Source organism: Meriones unguiculatus, chromosome 8, assembly GCF_030254825.1.
Source record: "Meriones unguiculatus strain TT.TT164.6M chromosome 8, Bangor_MerUng_6.1, whole genome shotgun sequence".
Lineage (NCBI taxonomy): Eukaryota > Metazoa > Chordata > Mammalia > Rodentia > Muridae > Meriones > Meriones unguiculatus.
The window spans coordinates 65,973,437-65,999,137 of NC_083356.1; the positions used below are offsets into that span (position 1 = coordinate 65,973,437).

The 25,701-nt window shown below is 48.1% G+C and overlaps 2 protein-coding genes across 3 annotated transcripts; one reads left to right on the forward strand and one right to left on the reverse strand.

Annotated features, from left to right (window-relative positions):
• Positions 1 to 4,905, forward strand: Dpp7 (dipeptidyl peptidase 7). Of its 2 annotated transcripts, none has more exons than XM_021651151.2 (13): positions 1 to 961; positions 1,050 to 1,163; positions 1,238 to 1,377; positions 1,470 to 1,633; positions 2,200 to 2,335; positions 2,409 to 2,490; positions 2,595 to 2,761; positions 2,962 to 3,022; positions 3,497 to 3,615; positions 3,703 to 3,859; positions 4,006 to 4,070; positions 4,419 to 4,502; positions 4,628 to 4,905. In XM_021651151.2, exons 1-13 carry the CDS (start codon positions 865 to 867, stop codon positions 4,634 to 4,636), a joined length of 1,395 nt encoding a protein of 464 aa, XP_021506826.1. In that variant the 5' UTR covers positions 1 to 864; the 3' UTR covers positions 4,637 to 4,905. The 2 variants fall into 2 exon arrangements, with proteins under 2 accessions (XP_021506826.1, XP_021506825.1); XM_021651150.2 differs by having other exon boundaries at positions 94 to 961; positions 4,432 to 4,502.
• Positions 4,906 to 4,981: 76 nt separating this feature from the next.
• Positions 4,982 to 25,573, reverse strand: Man1b1 (mannosidase alpha class 1B member 1). The gene is made up of 13 exons (XM_021651079.2): positions 25,335 to 25,573; positions 24,786 to 24,894; positions 23,737 to 23,852; positions 20,180 to 20,334; positions 17,280 to 17,383; positions 15,616 to 15,801; positions 13,019 to 13,167; positions 12,542 to 12,730; positions 9,022 to 9,212; positions 8,556 to 8,676; positions 7,846 to 8,043; positions 7,606 to 7,737; positions 4,982 to 6,822 (listed from the first exon to the last, which is right to left on the reverse strand). Exons 1-13 carry the CDS (start codon positions 25,446 to 25,448, stop codon positions 6,619 to 6,621), a joined length of 1,968 nt encoding a protein of 655 aa, XP_021506754.1. The 5' UTR covers positions 25,449 to 25,573; the 3' UTR covers positions 4,982 to 6,618.
• Between the last annotated feature and the right edge of the window lie 128 nt (positions 25,574 to 25,701).

Here is a 25,701-nt window from a genome sequence, read left to right on the forward strand (position 1 = left end):
AGACATGTTTTGCTCATGGCTGAGCCAGTCCAAGTCACCAACTTCAGTGGCTCTCTTACCTCTTCCAGACCTGGGACTGGGTTTCAGAGAGAAAACTAGTTCTTCCAACTCTCCCTGCCCCTAGGGTGGAGGGCAGCTTCCAACAGAAGCCCTCCCTCTGTCTCCTCCATTCTGTTTGGGCTGTGGGCACAGTGCCAACAGGCAGAACAGAGCAGCTCAGACAACCCTGCTACACCTCAGATAAGCCCAGTGTCCGCTCTCAGAGACACTGTCCCTCTGTAGCAATCCCCAACATCCCTATCTTCCTGAGGCTACTCTTTCAGGACAGAACTGTCCCAGTTTTCCTGGCTCTGTGATTATAGGCCTGTCAGTGAAGCAAGGGTGCTAACCAAAACTGAGGGCTGGGGGCAGGGTGGCCGCTTTGACTGAGTACAGGCCAGTGATGCCCAGCTCAGCTTTCAATTCCCAGGGCACAGTTTAGCTGGCAGGCTGAATGGAACAGGCAGGCAGTGAAACACATGGGGCCTGCAGACCCTGGGGACTTCACCACCCTGCCTGTGTGGCAGTACCCTCCCTTCACTCTGTGGTACTCAGCAGCTGGACACTTGAGAGAGCACACAGTCCTGATCAGTGGTAGCCCTCTCTCTTCTTCGTGGGTCTCCACACTGATCATCCCCGTGGGAACACAGCAGGAGCCCAGGGAATCCTTAAGATTTGGGTCAAAGGACCCGGAAGCTGATGCAAGGAGAGTAGGTAGGTCCTCCAGCTAGCTTAGAAAAGCCCCGCCAGGCTGTCATGTGATGCTGCCCCGCCTGTCACATGACCTTTGTCACGTGACCACCGGCGCCCTTCTCAGAATCAGGCATGAGCTTCCAGTCTGTTGTCCCTGTGGACCATGGGGTCCCTTCCTGGGTCCTGGTCCTGCTGTTGGCACTGGGGTTGTGCACCCTCCAGGCCAGAGGTGAGTATAGACTGGCTGCCCTCCCTTCTGACCCTCCTGAATCCCTGATGATCCCAATCCTCCCCTGAGCCTCTGCACCTGCCCTCAGCCGACAGATTTCTGGACCCTGGCTTTCGGGAAAACTATTTTGAGCAATACATGGACCATTTCAACTTTGAGAGTTTCGGCAACAAAACCTTTGGCCAACGGTTCCTGGTGTCAGGTAAGTGCTGGCTCCACAGCATGTAACTTGCCTGCTTATCCCTGACCTTACAGAAACCCATTTATTTCCCATAGATAAGTTCTGGAAGATGGGCGAGGGGCCCATTTTCTTCTACACAGGGAATGAGGGGGACATCTGGTCCTTCGCTAACAACTCTGGCTTCATGGTGGAACTGGCAGCCCAGCAGGGAGCCCTGCTTGTCTTTGCTGAGCACGTGCGTACCTGGACAGTCTGTGGCAATCCCTGAGCTGAAGGAGGTAGGGGGTACAGAGGCAGCAGCTAGCCATCCCTTCCTACTTCCTACAGCGGTACTATGGAAAATCGCTTCCATTTGGTGTGCAGTCCACACAGCGGGGATATACACAGCTGCTGACCGTGGAGCAGGCACTGGCAGACTTTGCTGTGCTGCTCCAGGCCCTGCGGCAGGATCTCGGGGCCCAGGATGCCCCCACCATAGCCTTTGGAGGAAGGTAGGTCCTTGATTTCCCTTAAAGACAAAGCATGCTAATCCAGATCTATCCCCAAAGGTCTGAAGGAAGGCTACTCTTACCTGTCTCTGATGCCCTCAGCCCGTTTGTACCAGTGACACCCTATACAAGGAGGGCCAAAGAGAAGTCCCTTATGTTCTCGACATTTTCTGCCCAGCCCCAGTGTGCTCAGTCCTTAACTCCTTACACGGCAGGTCCGGGTCTAGCTTTACTTCCTCCTGAAAGTCCTCCTTGAGTGGACCTCATAGGCTGTTTGTTGCTCACAGTAGTGGGATAATTCCTCATCTGGCTTTGTCTCAGCAGTGTCTTCATGCTGGGCCAGGACAGGGCACCAACAGGTATCTTTTCCCAGTGAAGACTGTCTGCCTTGGCCCTATGTACAGAATGTGTGGGCCTAAAAGTTTCAGGTCCTTCTTTCCACATTTCGGACTTCTGAGAAGGGAAGGAACAAGGGGAGGAGATGGGTCCAGCCTAGGAACCTCAGCCTAGAGAACAGAGTGAGCATGCAGCCAGCTGCCCACAACCATAATCCCACATTCTGCCCTCAGTTATGGGGGAATGCTGAGCGCCTACATGAGGATGAAGTATCCCCACCTGGTGGCTGGGGCACTAGCAGCCAGTGCTCCTGTCGTAGCTGTTGCAGGCCTTGGAAACTCCTACCAATTCTTCCGAGACGTCACAGCGGTGAGTGAGGGTACTTGGGTACCCCAGGCCAGTGCAGGTATGGCAGCAGCAGTGACCATGGTCTCTTCTCCAGGATTTCTATGGCCAGAGTCCCAAGTGTGCCCAGGCTGTGCGGGATGCCTTCCAGCAAATCAAAGATTTGTTCCTCCAGGGAGGTGAGGAGGTTCTTCCTCACCTGCTGCCCGCTTGGGCATTCATTCTTCCCCATACGTTTGCCAGCAGTTTCCTCAGCCTTTTGTCCTGGCCTGTCTCTTCCCAGCCTATGACACCATCAGCCACAACTTTGGTACCTGTCAGCCACTTTCCAGTCCAAAGGACCTGACTCAGCTCTTTGGGTTTGCCCGGAATGCATTTACTGTGCTCGCCATGATGGACTACCCATATCCTACTGACTTTCTAGGTCAACTTCCTGCCAACCCCGTCAGGGTGAGATGGCTCTCACTGGGTGCAGGACCCAGTACTGGCCTGGTTCAAGAGCCTAGTAGCTACCTGCATTGGTGCCATCAGATACTATTCTGCTGTTGTATCTATGGAGGCTAGCAGCCCTGACCCACATTCTGGGTCCAGAGAAGGACAAGCTGGGTAAGGGACCTCCACTGAGATACTCTGTTGCTCTTCTCCTCTAGGTAGGCTGTGAACGGCTGCTGAGTGAAGGACACAGAATCATGGGTCTACGAGCACTGGCAGGTGGGCCTACTCCTTGGCCTTCATGGGGCAAGGGTGGAGACAGTGACATAGGATTGAGTAGGGAAAAGATCTGTAGCCCTGACCTGGGACTTGGCTATTTGAGATGTAGTAGGGAACCCGCACAGCTTTTGAAGCTACAGAACTTGTGTTATAGGAACGGGGAGAGGCTGAAGTGGGTAGCATGACTTCCCAGCAGCCCTAAGAACCGGCATAGCTACCCCCAAGGAACACATTCCAGTTGCCTGGAGCAACAAAGTTGCATGCCTGTCCTGCCCTGTTGTGGGGCAGGGAGCTGTGGGTAGGATAGGTATCTCTAGGCTGTCACAGGAGCCAGGCCACTGGTGGCACAAACCCTAAGTGCTTTCCTCACTGAGGAATACCTAAGTTAGCCTTCCTTCCTTTCAAGGTGGGTGGGCAGTGGCTTGAGCATGTAATGTCTGGCTGGCTGCTGGTCCCAGCATTAATCCTATCCAGGGCTGGTCTACAACTCCTCTGGCATGGAGCCCTGTTATGACATCTACCGCCTGTACAAAAGCTGCGCTGACCCCACTGGATGTGGCACTGGTTCTGATGCCAACGCCTGGGACTATCAGGTTTGTGGATGTAGAGGAGTTAAACTACCAAGTGTAGGGGTAGGGTGTGTGGCTTGCCTGTCTTTCTTCACTGTGGGGTATCTGCAGGCCTGTACGGAGATCAATCTGACCTTTGACAGCAACAACGTGACTGACATGTTCCCTGAAATCCCGTTCTCTGATGAACTCCGCCAGCAATACTGCCTGGATACATGGGGCGTGTGGCCGCGGTCAGACTGGCTGCAGACCAGCTTCTGGGGTGGCGGTAAACTGGGCTAGTGATTGGGTGCTGGGGGCTAGGAAGGATGCTACTGCACTCTGTCCTGAGCTGGTTCTGTAGCCTCCAGATGCCGCTCACAGCTTTAAAGGCCATACTGGATACCTTGCCACTACGTGCTGTGTTTCTTTCAGATCTTAAAACTGCCAGCAACATCATTTTCTCCAATGGTGACCTAGACCCCTGGGCAGGGGGTGGGGTAAGTTCAGGCCTGGCAGCAGTTGGCCCCATGTAGGTTGTCTTGGTAATGCTTGGACTGTGTCTGTTGCTGTTCCCCCACTTTGCCAGTCTCCTCAAACAACCTTTTGTCTGTGCAGATTCACTCTCAGGTTCACTTGGCCATCCTTGCTCCAATACTCATTTCCTTTTCTCTTTTGGGTGCTTCTTTCCCTTATCACTTAATGTCGTCTAACACATTTCACCTTTTCTTTTCAATGTAACTATGCTTCAGGTGCATCCCACAGACAGTGCTGGCATATATGTTCGGGTGCCAGGGTGGGAGAGGGGTTGACTACATGTAGCTTAAAGCTCAGGCTACATGCCCCAGATTCTTCCAACAGATCCAGAGCAACCTGAGTACATCAGTCATTGCTGTCACCATTCAGGGGGGAGCACATCACCTAGACCTCAGGTGCAGTGAGGTGCAGCCCACCTGGTTCCCTTGATGAATCTGGGCCAGTGGTGGGATGTGGGCTATACAGGCATAAAGCCTGCCACCTGAGTGTCCCCCCTCCCCCACACCTGTCTGTTCCTTAGAGCATCTAACTCAAAAGACCCCCCATCTGTTGTGGATGTGCGGAAGCTGGAGGCTACCCTCATTCGAGAATGGGTAGAGGCAGCCAGGCCAAAACAGCACTCTTCCAGCTAAGACCTAACAGGATCCACTCCCTTGTTCTGTGTGAGCAATTATGGCATGACAACTTGCCTCACATCTGAAGGACTGTCCAGATCCACAGTGGCCTGCCCAGGGTAGACTTTACGCAAGGGGCTGCTGGTAGATGGAAGAAACTGAATAAACATATGGTTGGGCCAGATGTGTCCTTGTCCATGTGTGGAGGGATGAGATACTTGGAGCTATGCTCTAGGAAAGACAACACACTGCACACAGCCTGCTGGGACATTAGACATTTATTAAGCAGAGACTCCAGCTCTCAGGTTTCGTGCTTCAGGGTGAGAGAGGGAAATCTGCCTTTACTGAGGACCAGCCTCCCCTCCCAGGACCATTCCCATGTCTGCTTCAGTGTGGCTCCCAGTTTTGTGCACATCTTGTGTCCAGTTGTTCTAGTCATCTTCAGAAGGCCATAGGGCAGTTGCTATCCCCTTGACACTAACCACATCCTCCAGAAGACATCTGGGAGTTGGAGAACACACACTTCTCAACTGCTTAGGCCTTGCCCACAGCCTGAACCTGCCTGTTCACAAAGCTATGGGGCTCCTGCTGCAGGAAGGCAGCACTGGGAGATAGATGTGGGTAGGCCACCTCTACACATGAATTTGAGGCCTCAGGACATGTCGCCAGGCAGGTCCTTCTTTGTAGCCACCTTTGGGGTTAGAGCTGGCTTGGGGTACAAGTGTTTTGACAGGAAGTCCCTGGAGCAACTACTGTGCCTCAGGCACAGGGTGGCTGCCACTGAGATGCTCTGAGCTACAGATGGGGAGTGAGCATGTCAACCTCTAGATCTTGGGGTGCACAAGAACACAGGCCCAGAACCTTGAGGTGTCTTAGGTTCTGTCCAGTTTACCCTACACAGTTCTACATGGGATTGGCCTGGTCCTGAGATAGGAGAATCCAATCCAATGGTCAGAGACAGTCAAAGATAAGGTCTACTCTACCCTCATGTCCATTGGCTCAGACACGAAGGCACAAACATCTCACTACAAGAAAGGAACATGATGCTCCTGGCGTTACTCATCCATCAGTCAGGAGGTGACCTTCACAGACCATTCTGAGACAGCACAAACAAGCCTTCTGGGTCTGTTTTCAGGACATCTACAAAGCCTGCCCTTCCCAGCTCTTCCTACCTGAAGTGGATAAAATTTGTGACTTTAGGGGCAGTTACTGAGATGTTACCTAGAGGACTTGCTATCTCCTTAAGGTCAGTCTAGACTGTCAGTCCACAAATCCCACTCCTTCCCTGACACAGGGCTCATTACAGTGGGCCAAGTCCACTTTCATCTCAGCTTAGAAGTCACATTATACTAGGGTATCCTGGGAATAAGACAAATTTGCTGCTCTAACCCCTGCCAGCCCAGTAGGGTAGCCAGGAGGATCCCTGAGTCCAACCCGTAAACACCAGAGCCACAAGGCCCCTCGAGGTCACACTGGCCCACCAGACCTGTGGGTCAGTCAGGCTTTCAGGCCAAGCCCAGCACCTCACTGACTTGGGCTGTCACTCTGAACTCAATACAGGCACTGGGTCCCAGGAGGTGATAAGTCTTGGGGACTACCATGGGGCCGCCTGTAGCCAGCCAACAGGGTCCTTCAGGCATAGGAACCAGGAGTCACATGAGTTTACAAGGAAGTCAAAGGCTTCTGGTAGACTAGTCAGTCTAAATCCCAGATCCCCATACCTGTTTGGACTCCTGTTCCTCCTACCATATTTATGAAAAGCTGAGATAAGAGGAACCTAGAACTGGACAGGGGCATCACACTTGGTGGCTGCCCCAAACTATGTGGGCCCTGTGAAGGCCACAGACCCAACAGGACCACCTTGCCTCCATCAGTCCCCAGGCTAGGTGCTGTCCTCCTAGGCAGGAGCCCAGATGGGTAGGGGATGGGCTTCTGTGTTGAACACACAGGTGTCCAGGCTAAGCAGCTCCAGATCATCAGAAAACAGCAGGTAGAGGTACTTCAGCGTTTCTCCCACAAAGAAGCTCTCCATCTTGTCCCTGGGCTCAGGCTTCTGGGAATTCTGGACATTGTTGATAGATGAGTAGCCACCTGAGGGGACCTGCAAAGGAGTCAAAGCCTCAATGACACAGGTTGAGCATAGCTTTGGCCCAATATAAAGAGCCAAGCCTCAAGAAGAGCCACCAGCCAGAGGTATCACTAGGCTACTTGCTCAATCCCACATATATGGCCCCAGATTAGGCTCAGGCCTAGCAACCACCTAAGTAATGGCCAAGATCAACTACAGTTCCACAGTGGAACCTGTAAAATACTAACAACCCCTGAGTGGGCAGAAACTACCTTTGAAAGGGTACAGCCACAGGACATGTCCAGGATCTAGTTTGTTATACATAACCTAGGGTAGGCACAGGCAAGAAGCTGAAGCTGTTAAGGTCTGGGACAAAGTAGGGGTTACCTAGACCACACCTTGCCCTACAACCTTTTCTGACCAATTCCCAGGAAGAGAGAGAGCAAGGCAGGCCATTAACACCAGCTGGGGAGGGTGAGGGTGAGGGCAGTGTTCTGGGTCACTGAGCACTTTTCATAAGCCATGAGCAAGAGAAAGAGACCCTTCTCAGAAAAGCTTGGATCCTGACAGTGAGCCAAGAAACACTGAGCATCAGAAAGCTTCTAGTGATAACAGGGCCCTGATACCAGCAAGCTCAGCAGGAGGACTATACTATCAAGGTCACACAACTAAGGAGCAGCCAACTAGAGGCCCCAGAAAGCTGGCTCCTCCCCATCTGTGCCACAACAATCCCAAGGATGGGTACAGCCAGAGCTTTGCAGGACCCTGGCTGTGTCTGTCACCAACCAAGACTACTGAGAGGTGCCTCCAGCTCACCCGTGTGTACTTATTGAAGCTCTGCAGGATTTCCCAGCCCCAGTCCTGGTACTTGCGGTCCCTTGTGACACGGTACAGATAGAAGAGGCTTTCCACAGTCTCCGGCCGCAGCAGGTTGTGCCTGTCAGCTGGCTAGGGGCATAGCGAGAGACTCAGGGAGTATCCTTTTTTTTTTTTTTTTTGAGTATCCACTCTTGCTGGCATTACCCCTGCCCACGTGCAGCCCCTGCCCAGGCTCACCTTGACCTCCACATCCTTATGATCTGCCCGAGGATACAGGTTGAAATGTGCAATCTCGGGGCTCAGACCTGTCTCCATTTGTCGGTTCATCTGGTAGCACGTCTCCATGAGTGCCTGAGCCAGGTCCATGTGGTCAGCTGGCAGGCCATGGTGGACGCCCAGGGCCAGTGTCCCTGGCAGGAAGCACACCAAGTGGTCCTGGAATCAAAGCGTCTCCTCATATCTGGGCTAAGGCCTGTGCTGCGTGGCCAGTACCAAATGCACTTGGCCAAACTGTTGGGGAGAAGCCCAGGGGCAGCTAGGCTCAGCAACACTTGTCATGTGCTGACTTGGGTCCAGGCAATGCACTCTGTGTCCTAAAATCCAGGGGGAAGTAGAGGGTAGGCTCTTACAGGGGGTCATACTGACCCAGGCTCTCTGGATTCCTTCCACCTCCCCACAAATACCTTCAGAGATCTGCTGCACTTCATGAACAACAGAGAGAACCACAAGGAAGGCAGCTGGTCATGGGAGAGGCCATTCCTGCTACTGCAGGGTATGTGGGCCTGTTTGGGAATATTCATGAGAACAGCTCCAACCAGGCAGCAAAGGTCAGCCTGTGGCCATGGCACATAGCTGATGACCAGATTTCCTCGTTACTTTCAGCAAACAGAAGCCTTAGAAGTCACAAAGCGGCAGCTTCCTGAAGACTGCCAGTCCACAAAACTTACCATCTTGGCATTGAAGCGGCCGTGGGCAAGTTCTCCCACAAAAGTGAGCTTTCCAGGCTGAGAATGCTGTACCAGGTGTGCTTTTATGCCCTCGATGGCTTTAACATAGTCTTCCAGACACCTGTAAATAGCACAAGTCAACTTGCTCTGAGCATGCTCATGGTACTGTCTTTCTCAGAGCTACAGGACCAGGAGCTTTGCTAAACTTGACCCACACATGAGACCTATAGATCTGGCCCTGCCCAGGGAGCACATATTGCACACACAGTCCCAGTCATGGCTCAGGCCCTTGAGCACCTGCCAACATGAACACTGACATAAGACAGGCCTTGCCAAATGTGGCCCATGGTATTTGGGAAATAAGTTCATGTAGAGGAGCCCAGCCCCCTGCTGCACTATTGACTCTGCCTAGCAAAGGATGGGGACAGAAGCTTGGGGCCTGCATCAGGCAGTGGTCAGGCCTCACTGTGTCTCCTTCTTGCCACCCTGGATCCACTGCTTCAGCAGGTACTCGTAGTAGCTGTCGGCCCTGGCACCCAAGGTGAACACTCCCGGGTGGGTGAAGAGGCCGCTGTTGGTGTTGATGAACATGGGCACCAGCCCGTCTTTCTTCCCAGACAGGGAGTGGATGTGCTTTGTCACTTCCTCCACGGCCTCCTGTGACAGACAAGGGGAAAGTGGGCTTACTCCAGTCAATTCTTCTCAAACTTCAGGAGATGGAAGGGGGAACACTTCCTATCCCATGAAGCCAGAAATATCCTAGCACCAAAGCCACACGAAAGCACCAGCAGGAATAAAACTAAACTGGTTTCTTTACCAAAGTGGGTGCAGAGGTCTTCTCACAACATGATAGTAAGGCAATTTAGCAACATATTCACCTATCATGCCTCATGACTCAAAATGCATATGAAAATCATTAACTGTCACAAATAACAGCAGAATGCTCAAACAATATCAGACCAATGAATGATAGCACAGGCCTGTAACTAAGGAGAATTGCATCAAGTTCAAGACCAGCCTGGGGTACAGACTGAGACCCTATCTAAACAAACACACAGACAAGCAAACAAAAACCCCAAAACCATTAGAAAAAAACCAATTCTTCCATTTCCTGATAAAAATATTTAACAACATATGTAACCAATGAGAAATAAAAAGGGTTTGAGCATGCATAGGGCCTCAGATTTGGTAATCCTTAATACTACAAAAAAACTAAATAAACCAAAAGGGGACCATCTCAATATAACAAAAGCTAAGAGAAAATTATAAATATTTCATAAAGAATAAAATGGAATATTTAGAAATCAATTATAGAGGTGCAAGTCTGCAGAAAGGGCGAGGTATGATGATCCTCAATCCCAGCACTAAGGGGGTAGAGGAGCAAATGTGGAGGGAGGCAGATCTCTGTGACTTCAAGACCAGCCTGGTTTATACAGTGAGATCCTGTCTCAAAACAAAACACCACTGAAGAAAGGTACTAAAACTGATATAAGTGGGAGATGGTGGTACAAGCACCCAACACTCAAAGGCAAAGGCAGGCAGATATCTGAGTTTGAGACCAGCTTTGTCTACAAGGAAAGTTCCAGGACATCCAGGGTTGCACAGAGAAACCCTATCTCAAAAGCAAAACAAAACAAGCAAACAAAAGACTGATGTAAATAAATAAAAGCTCTTATGTTCACAGGTTGGAAGACTTGACTGTTGAGATGTTCCTCCTCTCCAAAGTAATCTACAAAGTCAATGCAATCCCTCTTACAATCCCAGTATCTTTCTGCAACACAAAAAAGCCCATCCTAACATACAATTCTCAAAAAATTTCAAATCACCAGATCACTGCCCAGTGCAAATGTCATCAGAGAGGCTTCCTCCAGCAGCTGATGGGAGCAGATGCAGAGACCCACAGCCAGACATTAGGTGGAAAGAGAGTCCAGACTGGAGATCCCTACCAGGTCCCTCCCCTTGGAGCTTATGGAACACACTGGAAAAGGGGGAGGAAGAATTGTAGGAGCCAGAGGGGTTAAGGATACCAAGAGAATGTGGCCCACAGAATCAGCTAAGCAGGGCTCATGGGGCCTCACAGAGAGTGAAGCAACAATCACAGCCTGCATGGTCCATGCTAGGTCCTCTGCATATATGTTATGGTTGTTAGTTTGGTGTTTTTGTGGGGCTCCTATCAGTGAGAGTGGCGGTATGTCTGACTCTTCCACCTACTCTTGAGACCATTCTCTTCCTACTAGGCTGCCTCATCCTGATATGAGGGTTTGTGCCTAGTCTTATTATATATTGGTATGCTGTGTTGGGTAGATATCCCTGGGAGGCCTGCTCTTTTCTGAAGGGTAATAGAGGAGCTGTGGATCTGGAGGAGAGGAAAGGTGGGGAGAGGCCATGAGATGGGGAAGACTAGAAGGAGGGGAAACTATGGTCAGGATGTATTGTGTGAGAGAATGAAAAAAGAAAGAAGAGAATAAAGTTGGAAGATTCAAAGTCCCTACCCAAACAAAACCAAATAATCCTAATCCATTTAGAAAGTGGGCTAAGAGGTAATGTACAGTGCAGCTTCAATAGTGGAGCATTTGGTAAGGGTGTATAGGGCCCTGAGTTTAATCCCTAAAACCCAATAGAAAGAGGTGATGGTCAAAAGAACTCAGACAGACGTTTTTCCAGGGCAATAATATAAGCACATGAAAAGATATTCATTGTCAGGAGCACTAGGGAAATACAGGTCAAATCACAATGAGATGCTGCCTCACACCAGTCACCTTAAAGAATCTGTTCAAAGAAGAATGTGTTGTTGAGGATATGGAGAAAGTGGGAGTCTTGTTATCACTGACGGGAAAGTAAGATGGTGCAGTCTCAGTGAAAAGTGTTATGCTGGTTCTCTGAAATAGTAAACACAGAATATGATCAAGCAATTCCAGTTCAAGTGATGAAGTCCAGGGACTTCAAAGTGCATCTCAGATAGCACAGCAACGTCACTCTGAGAGCTAAGACTGAGCAGCAACCCGAATGTGAGCATCTGCAGCACAGCATCACAACCATAGTGAAATCCACATATGGAAGAGAGAGAAACCCCAACAACTGCAGCCACACAAAGGAAGCTGAGCTGGAAAAGCCACTAGAACACAGCTCATGTGGATTCTACCCACACGAGTCCCTTGTACATACCCCTTTACAGAGAGACAGTAGATTGCAGCTGTCAGAGGCTGGGGAACGGAAGCACAGAGTTCTTAATTGGCAGATGTCTCCATTCCACAAGATGAGGAAGGCTATTAATAGATGGTTTTATACAACAGACATATTGAAGATCAGGCAGCCCAGCAGGTAACAGCATTTGCCATGCAACCTGGAGACCTGAGCTTGATCCTTGGAACCCATGTGTATAAAGACAGAAAGAGAGCAGAGTCCACCTCAGTTGTCCTCTCACCTCCACACACGCACAAATCATTTAATATTTTAAATAGTAAAACAAAAAATGAAATTCGCACAGTAAAAAAAACTCCACAGTAGTTACACTCATGAGAAGCACTTAGACCCAGGGAAACCATGTCTAGCTAGAACCTCCCTGTTCTACCGGAAATTTTTTTTTTCTTTTTGCCCCAATGAGATTTCATTTTTATTTTATGTGTATGAGTTTTTGTACCACATGCATGCTTAGTGCACATGGACGCCAGAAGAAGGTCCCAGGCCCCAAGGAACTGGAGTTATAAAGAGTTTTAAGGGGGCTGGATGTGGTGATTCATACCTGTAATCCCAGTATTCTAGTAACAGGTGGATTTTTATGAGTTCCAGACTAGCCTGGTCTATATAATGGCGTTTGGGTGAACCAGGGTGATACAGTGAATCTCTGCCTCAAATCAATCAATCAAACAAACAAAAGCACAAAACAGAGGGCTGTGAGCCATCAAATAGTTTTTCTGTACTGAATCTGCATCCTCTTGCAAGAGCAGCAAGTGTTCTTAACCACTGAGCCACCTCTCTAGCCCTACCTTGAATTTCTTAATTCCGGTAAGACGAGAGAGCTCCCGGAATTCCAGCTGAATGCTTGTCACTTCTGCCACTGTGCTGTCTGAAGTCCACTGGGGTGAGTGGGCAAATCCAGTGCCAATGTTCACATCAGAGTACGGAATCTTGGAGGGTGTGGTGAAGGCCGGCATTAGTCGGTTTCCAAAATCTTCCTAGCATAAAAGCACAACAAAGATTCAAGTTAAGATGGTTTTTTTCTCACCTGTCCCCCATCTGCACCCAAACAAGTGGAGAAACATAGTCTGGTGGCTCTCTAATACCCATTACACAAAAACCTAGGCTACAGCACCAGAGGACTTCCCTATACACTATAGCAACAAAGAACAGTACTGCGGCAGCTCATATACACCAATGAGGCAGAGACTCAAATGCACTGCAAGAGGAAACTAGAAAAAATTCCACACACCAAGCCACAGGAAACCTCAGCCAAGAACACTCACAGCTTTTCTCAGGAAGAGGCTGTCCCCCGATAGGTGGTAGGTACTCAACAAGCCCCCTAAGATGCGGATGGTACTCTCAAAAAGGTTGACATCGACATTTTTCTTAAAGTCTAACTTCTGTGACACCCAGTTCCTGGCTTCCTTAAATTCTGTGTAACAAAAGAACGAAAGCAAAGGAACAAATTTACACATCTGTCATTCTACGATGGAACAGTGTTGGTGGCACAGACCTGTAATCTTAGCACTTGGGAGGCTGAGGCAGGAGCACTGCTAAAAGTTCAAAGCGAAGGGCTACACAGCACCTTTTGGGTTAGCCAAAGCTATATACTAAGACCCTGTTTTGTATTTTATTTATTTTTATATACGTGGGTGTTTTGTGTACATATACTTACCTGTGCACCAGGTATGTGTAATGCTACACAGACCAGAGGCATCAGATTCCCCCTGGAAGGAATTCTGGAACCACCATAGGTAGTGGGAATCAAACCTGGATCCTCTGGAAGAGCAACTAGTATTCATTTATTTATTGATTTTTAAAGATTTATTTATTTCTATACACTATTCTGTCTGAATATACATCTGCACACCAGAAGAGGGCACCAGATCTCATAATAGATGTGAGCCACCGTGTGGTTGCTGGGAATTGAATTCAGGACCTCTGGAAGAGCAGCTAGTGCCCTTAACCTCTGAGCCATAGCTCTAGCCAGCCCCAAAATGAGTGTTTTAACCATTAAGCCAACTCTTCAGTTCCCCAGGATACTGCTTTAAAATATATTTTGAGTGGCTGGAGAGATAGCTCAGCAGTTAAGAGCACTGTCTGCTCTTCCAGAGGTCCTGAGTTTAATTCCTGGCAACCATATGGTGGCTCACAATCACTTTTACTGAGATCTGATGCCTTTTTCTGGCATGCAGGTGTGCATACAGAGAGAGCACTCATATACATAAAATAAATCTTTTAAAATTGTATTTTGAGACTTCTTTTGTTGAGACAGGGTTTCACTGTGTAGCTTTGGCTGTCTTGGACTAGCTTTGTAGACCAACCTGGCCTCGAACTCAGAAAGAGACCCCTGCATCTGTCTCCCCAAATGCTGGGATTACAGGTGTGTACCACTGCATCCAGTTTGAGACTTTATTTTTATTTTATGGGTATGGATATGTTGCCTGTATGAATGTTTGTGTACTGTGTGTACGCATCAGATTCTCTGCAGCTGAGGCTACAGAGAGTTGTGAGCTGCCAGTGGGTGCTGGAAACAGAACCTGGTCTTTCAGAAGTGCATGCAGTGCTCTTAAACATTGAGCTTCCTCTCTATCCCCAAGACATTGTCTTTTAAAACCAAAACCAAGACAAACAACAACAAAAAACAAAGCCAGGCATTGTGTAGCATCCCAAGGAAGATACAGTGAGTTCAAGGTCAGTGTAGGCTGAGACCTGCCTTTAAAAAACAAACAGGGTAAGTGGTCAGTAGATAAAGGTTCTTACCACCAAGTCTGACAACCTAGGATCAATCCCTGGAACCCACATGGTGGAAGGTGAAAAGTAATTTCCACAATTTGGCCTCCAACCCCTACAAGTATGCCATAATACATACAAGTGCCCACACATAAAAGAAATAAATTTAACAAGAAACCCCAAACAAAATGCCTTCTGTAGAGAAAGGTTCTCACCATGAATTGGCCCTAGTAAACACCATCCCCAGCAGGTGCTATTGCACAAGGAGCAACAACAACCATCAAGCAGTTAAGCAAAGGCGCTGGAGTGACAGTTCAGCAGTGAGGAATACTTGCTCTTGTAGGACGGCTCTCAGTAGCACGAGGAGACTCATAACTATGTGTAGCTCCAGCTCTGGAAGATGTCTCTGGCTTTACAAGGGCACATGTACTCATATGCACATACCTACATGCAGGCACACATGCCTACACATGATTAAAATCACTAATTCTGGGGCTGGAGAGATGGCTCAGTGGTGAAGAGTGCTGTCTGCTCTTCCAAAGGACCTGGGTTCAATTCCCAGCACCTTCATGGCAACTCACAACTGTCTGTAATACCAATTCCATGGGATCTGACACCTTCACACTAATGCACATAAAATAAAAATAAAAATAAAATAAGTCTTTTAAATGAATTAAAATAAAAATAATTATCAGTTTAGAAATTTTAAGGACCCATACTACCAAATTAAGTGGGATCTGCATAACCTAAGGAGGACATCGTGGAGATACAGAGCCAAGGCAAGTGTAGTCCCTAGTGTATCCTAGAGTCATCAGAGACTGGATGAAAATCCAAGGACACAAATAGCTTTTCAGTAGGTAAGAGACAGCTGCCCTGAGTGAGCAGCTGGATTAAAACAGGCCCTGACTACACACAGCAAGTACATATTTTCCTATATCCAGGACAAAAAAACTAAAGTCCAATGGAGTAGCATGCATGGCCCATATGGAGGGAGCCCTCACATACTGCTTTAGCTTGTCTGTCTTCACATGGATGTCATACACATCACACATACATGGCGCACATGGAGGGAGACCTCACACTCTGCTTTGGCTTATGTGTCACATCACACATGGAAACTCAGTCTAACCCAAAATGGAAGCATTACCTTGCTTCAGACCCAAAATCCACATGGTATCCAAGGCATCGATCAGGGTAAGGCCCAGGCCAAACCACTCACTGAAGGTTTTGGACACAGGCTTCAATTCATCATGGCCCCAAGCGAACTTCCGGTAACCCTTCCAAGCATGGAGAAAGGCCTCAATCACCCCCTTCTGGCGCTCATTTGGGGGAGCTAGAAAGGAGAAAGCACATATAGCATATAGCATATAGCCCCACTCTTGGGGCTTCCAAAGATCCACTGTGACTCTTCAGTTAACACACTGAGACGGGCACCGGCCAGAACTATGAGAGTATAAAAAGGCAGGGTGAGTTACAATGAAGCAGATAAGGCAGAGGCCAAAGCACAACAGTCAGGCCCTCAGCGGCACACAGTGACCAGTAATCATGTTATCTGAAGTCCACACTCAATAGCACTAGGACCTCAGGTCCCTCTCTGTTCAAGGGAAATAGGGTACCATTCCTATGGTCCACCTCAACATTACAGAGTAAATCCCTCTAAAGCAGATAGTGAACACAGTGCCTGCCCACCAGAATGTGTAATGTGAACTTGGAAATAAGTAGGAACCAGTAGTTGAGCAGACTGCGGCTTAAACATCCTTGGTGTAAAAATATTATCCAAGCAAATGAACTTACAGAGTCCCATGGGGACAAGAGCATGTGCAAATACACCAGCATCTACATGGTCTCCTTGAGAGTACCTCACCTCCACAGGGAGCTTTCTTCTTCCAAACTAGTATAATAGTCTGTGCACTATCACACATGCCTTTTCCCACTAAGGTCTAAGGTTTCTGCTGATGACATGGCCTGACCCCACCATTCCTAACACAGTGATCTCCACGTGCCCCACCAAGCTGGTGCTGGAATCAAGAGGGCACCATTCCTGTGAGTGGGCCCTAGCATGACTAGCCAGAGCCTCAGTTCCTGTATGTGCAATGGAACTCTGCAGCCATCTCTTACCTCAAAGAGTATAATAACAGAAACAGGCCAGGCACACTATGAGAATGGAAATAGGCTGGTACACACAGAGCTCTTAGCACAAGGCCAAAACCAAGCAGATCTCAATAAATAATGCTATAGTCCCAGTGACCCACAGACTGGTATAGAAGTTGACACATCAAGGGACACTTGTGTCTCTTCTTTCTTTAACAAGGCATTTATTTTTATTGATGCCAGGTGGTGGTAGCACACTCAGCACTTGAGAGACAGAAGCAGTCTGAGTTCAAGGCTAGCCTGGTCAACAGACTGACTTCCAGGACAGCCAAGACTACACACAGAAACCCTGTCTTAAAAAAAAAAAAAATTGAAAAACTAAAACAATAAAAAAAATATTTTATTGAATCTTTAGTATTAAAATGTATGATTTTAATCTTGTGTATTTTCTTATGCTAAGGCACAACCTGGCCCAGGAGCAGAATGGCAAAATCAAACTTCTCAAACACAGCATTGGCTGCTTAGTGCTCAGGCAAAAAGTCAGGGCAACTAAGACGCCACAGACAGTCATGAGGGTTGTAAGAAGAATGTGGCCAGAGCATGGATGCTAAAGGGTGAGCTGCACAGAAAGCAGGCAGAGGCTATGACCTGGGTGGAGAGTGTCAACCCCCAGGCTCTTGGGCACAGGCTCTTATGAGGCAAAGGAGTGGAAAAACTCACCTGGCTCTTTCCACATCCTGAATGCCAAAAGAGATGTGGAGGCTTCAGCTCTTTTTGAAGGGAGTTCAGTGGCCTGTTCAGGCTCAATCACTGCTCCCCGCCAGCTTGGAGAGAGGAGAAAGCATCAACTGGTTACTGTTTATACCCTCCAAATCCCGCATAGTGCTTAGAACAAGGCCTGCTCCCAGATGAACCCACCCCTGTAGGAGCCACAACACAGAGTGACAGGAAACAACCAACGAATCCTGACACAAACCAGACTACCTGGAATATGGGACTCTTCCCAGGTACAGCCACTTGGATGTGGAGAAGACAATCCCAGAGCTGCTCTAATGGAGAGCCTAAACAAGAGGAGTTCCTGAGATCTGTAGGAAACTCAAGGAGCAACCCTGTGGAGGGATGCAGTGGCCAGAGGCTGAAGCTCTTAAGGTGGTAACTACAATTTACTGCATAAACCCAAAGTGAAGTAAAATCAGTACAGGAGTCAGGGTAGCTGCCTAGACTGGCACTATCTCTATTCGTAGATTTGACATCTGGGGAGTCTATCTATGGCTGCCACATGACATCTGATTAAGTGTAGACCCAAAGCTTTCCTTTTCGTTGTTGTTCTTCTTCTTCCTTTTTTTCTTTTAAGATTTATTTATTTACCATTTATACAATATCCTGCCTATATGTGTGCCTGCAGGCCAGAAGAAGGCACCAGATCTCATTATAAATGGTTGTAAGTACCATGTGGTTGCTGGGAATTTAACTCAGGACCTTTGGAAGAACAGCTAGTGCTCTTAACCTGAACCATCACTCTAGCCCCCTTTTTGGTTTTTTAAGACAGGGTTTCTATGTGTAACTGGCTGTCCTAGGACTTGCTCTGTAGATCAGGCTGGCTTCAAACTCACAGAGATCTGCCTGCCTCTGCCTCGTGAGTGCTGGGATCAAAGGCATACCACCACCAACTGGCTCTATAGTGTATTCTGTCTTTCTTTAAGTTTTTTTTTTTTTTTTTTCTTTTTCAGTTTTTTGAGATAGTTTCTCTGTGTAGCCCTGGCTATCCTGGAACTCACAGAGTTCTGCCTGCCTCTGCCTCCTGAGTGTTGGGATCAAAGGCATATGACACCACTACCCAGCCTGCATGTATATATTTGTACCACATGTGTGCCTGGTGCCCTCAGAAACCGGAGGAAGTCAGATCCCCTAGAACTACAATTATGACTGTGTGAGCTACTATGTGGGTGCTGAGAACTGAACCTATGTCCTTTGCAAGAATAAGTGTTCTTAACCTCAAATCTATCTCTTCAGCAACTCCGCCCCCTCCCCCCTTTTTTTTCTTTTTAGTATCCTTGGCTGGCCTGGAGCTTGCTATGTAAACCAGGATGGCCTCAGACTCACAGATATCTACCAGCCTCTACCTCGTATGTACTGGAATTAAAGGTGTGTACTACCATGTCTGGCTTTTTTCTTTATTTTCTGCAATATAGTGTTTCTCAGAGCTGTATGTCATCCTTACACAGGGGCCAGGCTACTCTTTTGTCATTCCAACTTTAGCACACATATGTGGCTGAAGCAAGAACACAAAGGATTGCTTCAATACCCTGAGTAAGCAAAACTGGGCCAAGGCTTAACTACTGCCCCTCTCCATTCAGAGAGCTTTTTCTTCTTTAATTACAGCTTATTACAGCTTTAATTACAGCTTATTCACTTTGTATCTGAGCTATAGCCCCCTTCTTTATTCCCTCACAATCCCACCCTCTCTCCCTCATCTCCCATGCCTCTCTCCAAGTCCACTGATAGGGGAGGTCCTTAATCTGATCCTAGCCTATCAGGTCTCATCAGGACTGGCTGCACTGCCTTCCTCTGTGGCCTGGTAAGGCTGCTTCCCCCTCAAGGGGAGGTGATTAAAGAGCCAGGCACTGAGTTCATGTCAGAGACAGTCCCTGTTCCCTTATTAGGGTACCCACTTGGAGACTGAGCTGCCATGGGCTACATCTGAGCAGGGGTTCTAGGTTATCTCCATGCATGGTCCTTGGTTGGAGTATCAGTCTTAGAAAAGACCCTTGTGCCAGAATTCTTGATTCTGTTGCTCTCTTTGTGGAGCTCCTGTTCCCTCCAGGTCTATCTCCCCGTTCTTTCATAAGATTCCCTGAAGAGAGCTTCTGTTTTTAAGAGCACATTATAAGCTGCATCAGACACTGGCTTTGGAAGCACATCGTTTTCTCCTGCAAACATGATCAAGAGTTTCTCCAGGCCACTGTTCTCCCTGGAACTTGTCTACACTGCTACTTCCACACCATCTCCTTATGTGCTCATGACTCTAAGACTTCAGGTTCCATATCCTCAGAACAGCTGTGCAGGCATAGAGCTTAGGCCATTCCTCCTGGCAGAGCTGCACCCATTGTTTTCAATGTGACATTGAGTAGGAAATGAAGCCAAAAGGCATCTAGACTGAGGTGCCTGTGGGTACTGCAAGCAAGAAATTTGTTGGGCTCAGTCCAGAGGAACAAGCCTTGCCTTCTCATTGTGCTCACTGCTAAACCAGAAGTGTCTAGAATAGGCGGTACCTATCAACCAGTTGTCACTCCCACAACTGCCTGTCACAGAAAGAGGCGCCTGTCACAGAAAGAGACCAATTCTCACTTTCCTCCTTACCTCCATTCCCCTTTGACCCTCTACTCTCACATCCCTTAAAATTGCCTTGCTCTCAGATACAACTGTACACCACAAGAATAGGCCATGGACCAAATGTGGCTCTGAAATGTGACTGTATAGTAAAACTTATTGAAGCCATCTTTAGAATACTGTCTGCTTTAAATAAGAAGTATGAAAAAGTGAGTTTTCATTAAAACAAAATAAAACAAAACCAGACAAGCTGGCATCAGACTGTGCTTACTGCTGTCGTCAGTTGGTACCTGATGATGGCTCTCTGTGTGTCTTCTTCCTGCCGAGTCTTCCCCAAGGCGGTTTCCTTCTCCTTAGCATCATCCTGCATCCCATCCTTGGAGACTGTGTTGGGGGGTCTGATCTGCAGGTGGGGAGGACCCCGCCGGAAATGCTTTTGCCGCTTCTAAACCAAAATAAGAGTCATATGCAAAAATACATCACCTGTCATGGCCAGGGCTTACATGTGTAAGATTCTGTTCCTCAAGTGTGTACCATACCCAAAGAGGGCAGTAAGCCAAGCCTTGCAGGGAATTGGTTTCACTTTTTAATTGTCTGCAGTTTGAGAGATGAGCTGCTTAGGAACCTGGAGAAATACCAAATAGCTAGTACAGGTCTGGATAAAGAGTTGAGAGTCCTTGATGGAATAGTTTAAAATTGAAACAGTCCTCCAGAGATAAGAACAATAAAGATAAAGACGCTATGGATGACAACCTGGGTTACTCACACTCCATCTGAGAAAGTGTAGAAAGCCTCAGGTTCTTACAAATCACAGGCTGGGTTTCCACTTCTACCCTCACACCCAGTGCTATCAATGGGATGGTATACACCCAGACTTATTCTGTGCTTCCACAACAGCAAGCAAAGAAATTCACTCTTAGCTTTATTTATATCCTCAATAAATGATTTGGTAAAGCATAAACACAATGAATGACCCAGCTATAAGAACTTACATGACAGAAGATACCCAAAATAGGATAAAAACACAAATGACTCTAGGTGGTGGTGGCACACATCTTTAATCTCAGCACTCTGGAGGTAGAGTCAGGTGGATCTCTGTGAGTTCAAAGGCCAGTCTGGTCTACAGTGGGTTCCAGGATAGCCAGAGCTACATGGAGGAACCCTGTCTTGAAAAACAAAACAAAACAAAACAAAACAAAAACAACAACAAATGCACATGATACAGACCTAACCCCAGCACTCTGGACCCAGAGGCAGGCAAATCTCTGAGTTGGAGGCCAGCTTGGTCTACAGTGAGTTCATGATAGGCAGGGATACACAGAGAAAAAAACCTGTCTCAAAAAACTCACTCACATGACACCTATCCCCAATTGTGTTCAAATGTGTATATCCAATTAAATCTACTACTAAAGTACAACAGATATGTAAAAATCTGCCCTGAGTAGGGTGGCTGTGCATGCTTCACATTGTATATGTCCTAGCATTCCAATTTTCCTACTAACACCTGTGACGCTGAAATCAGTTAAAGCATAAACAGTAGAACACAAGGTAGAGAAAAGCTAGAGGCTGAGAACTGACAAGTCCATAAAGTTGCTGAGGGCAGCAGCACACTGAACCACTGGAAAGAGACTCAGAACACTTCCTCCTGCACCTGGCAATACAAATGCTTCAGGGAAACTCCAGAGCAGGGAAGTTTCCACCTGATTAAAACATTCCATCCTGTAGGCAAGCTTTTTAAGCAGGAGGCCTCTCTCTGCCAGAATAAGCAATTAAAAGAGGTGGAGCTGCAATGAAGACACTCAGACAAGCCAATCTGCAAAGACTGTGACAGACCAGTTGCCCGAGAAAAGCAGAAACCAGCCCACCTGCTGGAAGAGGTTAGGGCCAACTGAGGCACCTGAAAATGACATGTTCCAACCTGTTGCGCTGCCTGGGAGCTCCAGGTTCCCAGTTTTCTGAGCTCTGTGCCATGGGGTGGGCTTTGGTGATGCAGCTGTCATGAGTCATTTCTGCTCCTGTAAGTGACCCCAAAAAGTCACTGGTCCACCAAGCTGGAGTTCAGTGGTATCCAAACTGTTGTGGGATCCCTTTCTGGGGTGAGTAGGTATGTTTCCACAGGAAAAGTTTTATCACACAACATCTCTACATTCTTTCTGTTAGGAAGATTTCATGGGCCACAGGCAGGCACACACACACACACACATACACACACACACACATGCGCATGCGCGCAAGCGGGAAAACGAAAGTACCATCACCGTGGGGAAACTAGCAGGTGCACACAAACCCTGTCTAGAGACAAGTTTTTTTACCCAAAAGCTGTATCAACAGTTCAGAGGGATGGCATGTTAACTGTCCTTTCCAAACTCGACCCTTTCTTTCCTATGGCTTGATCAAGGGGGCTTGCCTGCACTGGTTTCTTCTACTTGCTTGTACTTTCTACTGAGTGTCTGGCAACTTAGTAACAACATGCTTTCTGAAGAAGAAAAAGCAAACACCCCCTGTTTAGAATGAAGGCATGCCCAAATTTACCAGGACTGACATCCCATGCTTGGATCCTAGGCCAACGTGCATCCATTTCTCCATCAGAAACCAGTCTTGAGGATATAGTTTCCCAGAGTGGCTGTTAGCAAGGGCTTTTGGTTTGTATGATACCCTACAGTCAACAGGGATATGAAACCTCCACCTGATGCTACCCACAGGGGAAGTTGAAGTCTTGAAACATCTGCTAGGCTATGTTAACACTGGCTATGTTTAAAAAAAAAAAAAAAAGAAGAAGAAGAAGGAAGAAGAAGAAGAGGAAGAGGAAGAGGAAGAAGAAGAAGAAGAAGAAGAAGAAGAAGAAGAAGAAGAAGAAGAAGAAGAAGAAAGGGATAAAAAAATAGCTAAAGGCTTCAGAGATGTAGAGGAACTCAACTGCAGTGAGCAACTGCCCCAACTCAGGAAATCTGAGTCTGGACCTTCTCTATCATAAGTCAGCTCTCAGCAACTGGCTCTTCGACTTACCTCTAGGCTCCAATTCATCAGCCACACTCCCCATAACCCTAAGCTTCTCAGAGTGGGCACCTGAGAATGAGACCTGGCTGTTCACAAAACTCTTTCTAGACAAACTACACTACCTCTACACAGGACTCCCCTGACAGGTGATTCTAATACTGCCTATCCACAATGGCCCCACACTGCCTCCTACGAATAACACCGCAATCAGATGGAGTAGCTCCAAGCTTTTAAGCTGGCTCCTGCTCATTTCTCACCAGCCCCTTCACACAGGGGTTCTCCCACTTTCCCACACCATAACCTATCTGTGAAGCACCTTCCTTCATTGGGAAGCATCTCCACCTGGTCCTCCTCAGATCTTCCTGAGCATCATCCACACCCCTTAGGCACCACCAGAACCACAATGGGACAGTCTCAGTTCCTACTCCCCAGCCTGGCTCCATTGGAAGGTCACTTTGTGGGGATCCATCTCCTTCAGCCTTGCTCTGCCCATCCAGACAGACATGGGCTTCTTGAACACTTCCACAGAAGTGGCTCCACCACTCAACACTGTCTTCACTCTGTCATGTGCCAACTGTCTAATTCTACTTGTTGCTGGCCTCTCATCGCCCCTTCAGTTTCTGTGGTTCCTCCAAAGTGAAAAGTCTCTTTCCTCGTAAGTGGGCAGCCAGCACCTAACACAGGAGCTGGGCCATGGTGGTGTTCAAAAAGAATGAAGCAAGTGTGAGGTTGAAGTGAAGGGTAAAAGAAAAAAGAAAAACTTCAGCCTCTTTGAGGCAGTTATTGGCCAACTTGCAATGCTCCAAAACAGACCCCAGTGACAACTCCACATAGCCTTCACTGGAAATACCTGAGAGACTATGTCTGAAAACCCTTCTGATTTAGTAATTTCCTTTTGAATGGCTGGTAAGACAGGCAGGACTTCTGGCTTCATCTTCTGTTCTTCTGCAGGTCTGCCACTCAGAGCTGTGGAAGAAAATTTTCACCTTGAGGCCTAAATAGGCTCCATAAGAGATGTCTAAACAGGTGTCATTTGTTTTAGGTAGTGAGAAATCCAAGAAGCCGCTGAATTCAAGAAGGTCCAGAAAAATCAAATCTGATTATATACATGTATATGTGTGTATATACACATATACATATAATTGTTGTTGTGCTTTTTTTGAGACGGGGTTTCTCTCTGTAGCCCTTGCTGTCCTCACTTTGTAGACGAGGAGATTTGCCAGCCTCTGCCTCCTAAGAACTGGGATTAAAAGTGTTACTACATCCCCTTGGGCAGGGGATGTTTTATTTTAGTTTTATTTTGCCCAGGCTAGCCTCAACTCCTGTTCTTCCTGCCTCTACTTGCCAAGTGCTGGGACTACAGCCCATGTCAGGCTGAGCCTACTCTTTCCCAAGCATTTGGCAGAGTGTGTCCTTAAGCACAACATGCATACAACACCTCTACCCCCACAACATAATCAAGTGTGTATACTGGAAAGAACAACACGGTGGTAAACAGGCAACTTGATTTGAGCAGTCTAAAGTACTGTCTGGGTCTCCAAGAGCAGCAATCTTAAAAAAGCCCTGAAGGGATCCTACCCACCCCCTCAGGAAACCTGCTGGTCCTTAGCAAACACACAGTAACACATGGTAGGGATACATGTGATTGATTAGAGCTGCTCCTGACTGATGTTCTCTGACAACAAGGGAGGCAGCACCGTTGGCACCAAATACTTAGAGAGCAGCCTACAAGGTCACCTGCACAACCAGGTGGTCAGACTGAGTTCCATTTCCCCTTTTGCTGCATTTGTTAATCTGTCAACACATATGCCTCCTGGTACTGTTTCATCTGGATTGAGAAAATGTATCTGATCTCAGCCTGCATCCCCTCTGCCCTAGCACCACTGGTATTTCTGATACCTTTCCACTGGTCAGCCGCCTGAAGACAATACAGGAACCCACAGAGAATCAGAAAGCCCAGGAGAAAGAGAATCACATTCCGCTGTAACCTCGAAAGTTGCTTCCATTTCTAAGAAAGAACCAGAAAAAGACACTTGTCACAGATTCGGCGAGGAGAGCAATTCAGGGAAACCCTATGGTATGGCCTCATTTGAGGGCAAAGTTTACATTACTAGGGCAGCACCAGAAGTGACAGCACACTAGCTCATACGTGGCAAAAGCACTGTACACCATCTGTCCAGCTGCACATACACTGGAGAAAAACTCCTGAAACCCCCATGACCTGGCTCGGGCATCGACCGACCATACATCTGACAATACATGCTGTGTATGTGCCCCTTAGCCAAGGACCCACGGAACACCTGGCATTAGGCAGGGGAACCAACAACACCGGGCTTCAAGCCGAGAGAACCAGACGCGGCAGAGGAACTTCGGGAAGCTGGAAGAGACCAGGACGCTCCAGCTAGGCACTACCCGCGGCAGGACTTCCCCGGCCCGGCCCCGCCTCACCCTCCAGCACGAACGCCGCCGCCGGCTCTTGCTGTTGTCGTAGCTCTCGCCCAGGCTCAGCGTAACCGAGATGAAGTCCCGGTGAGGCGCCGGCGGCGGCGGCGGCGGGTACATGACTGTGACGACTGCCCAAGAGATCTCGCTTGCTGGAGGCGTCAGGAAACCCAAGACTCAGAGGAACCGCGGGCTGCCATAGCGAAGGAGTCCACACCCCGCCCATCGCCCTAGACATCAGTGCGCACGCGCCGCGGTATTTTTTTTTTTTTTTGGAGGAGAGGGTTCAATGTTTGCGCAAGCGCAAAAATCCCTAGTGTAATCATCGCGCATGCGTACAGCCTTGTATTGGTATTTTTCTGGTATGCCGTTT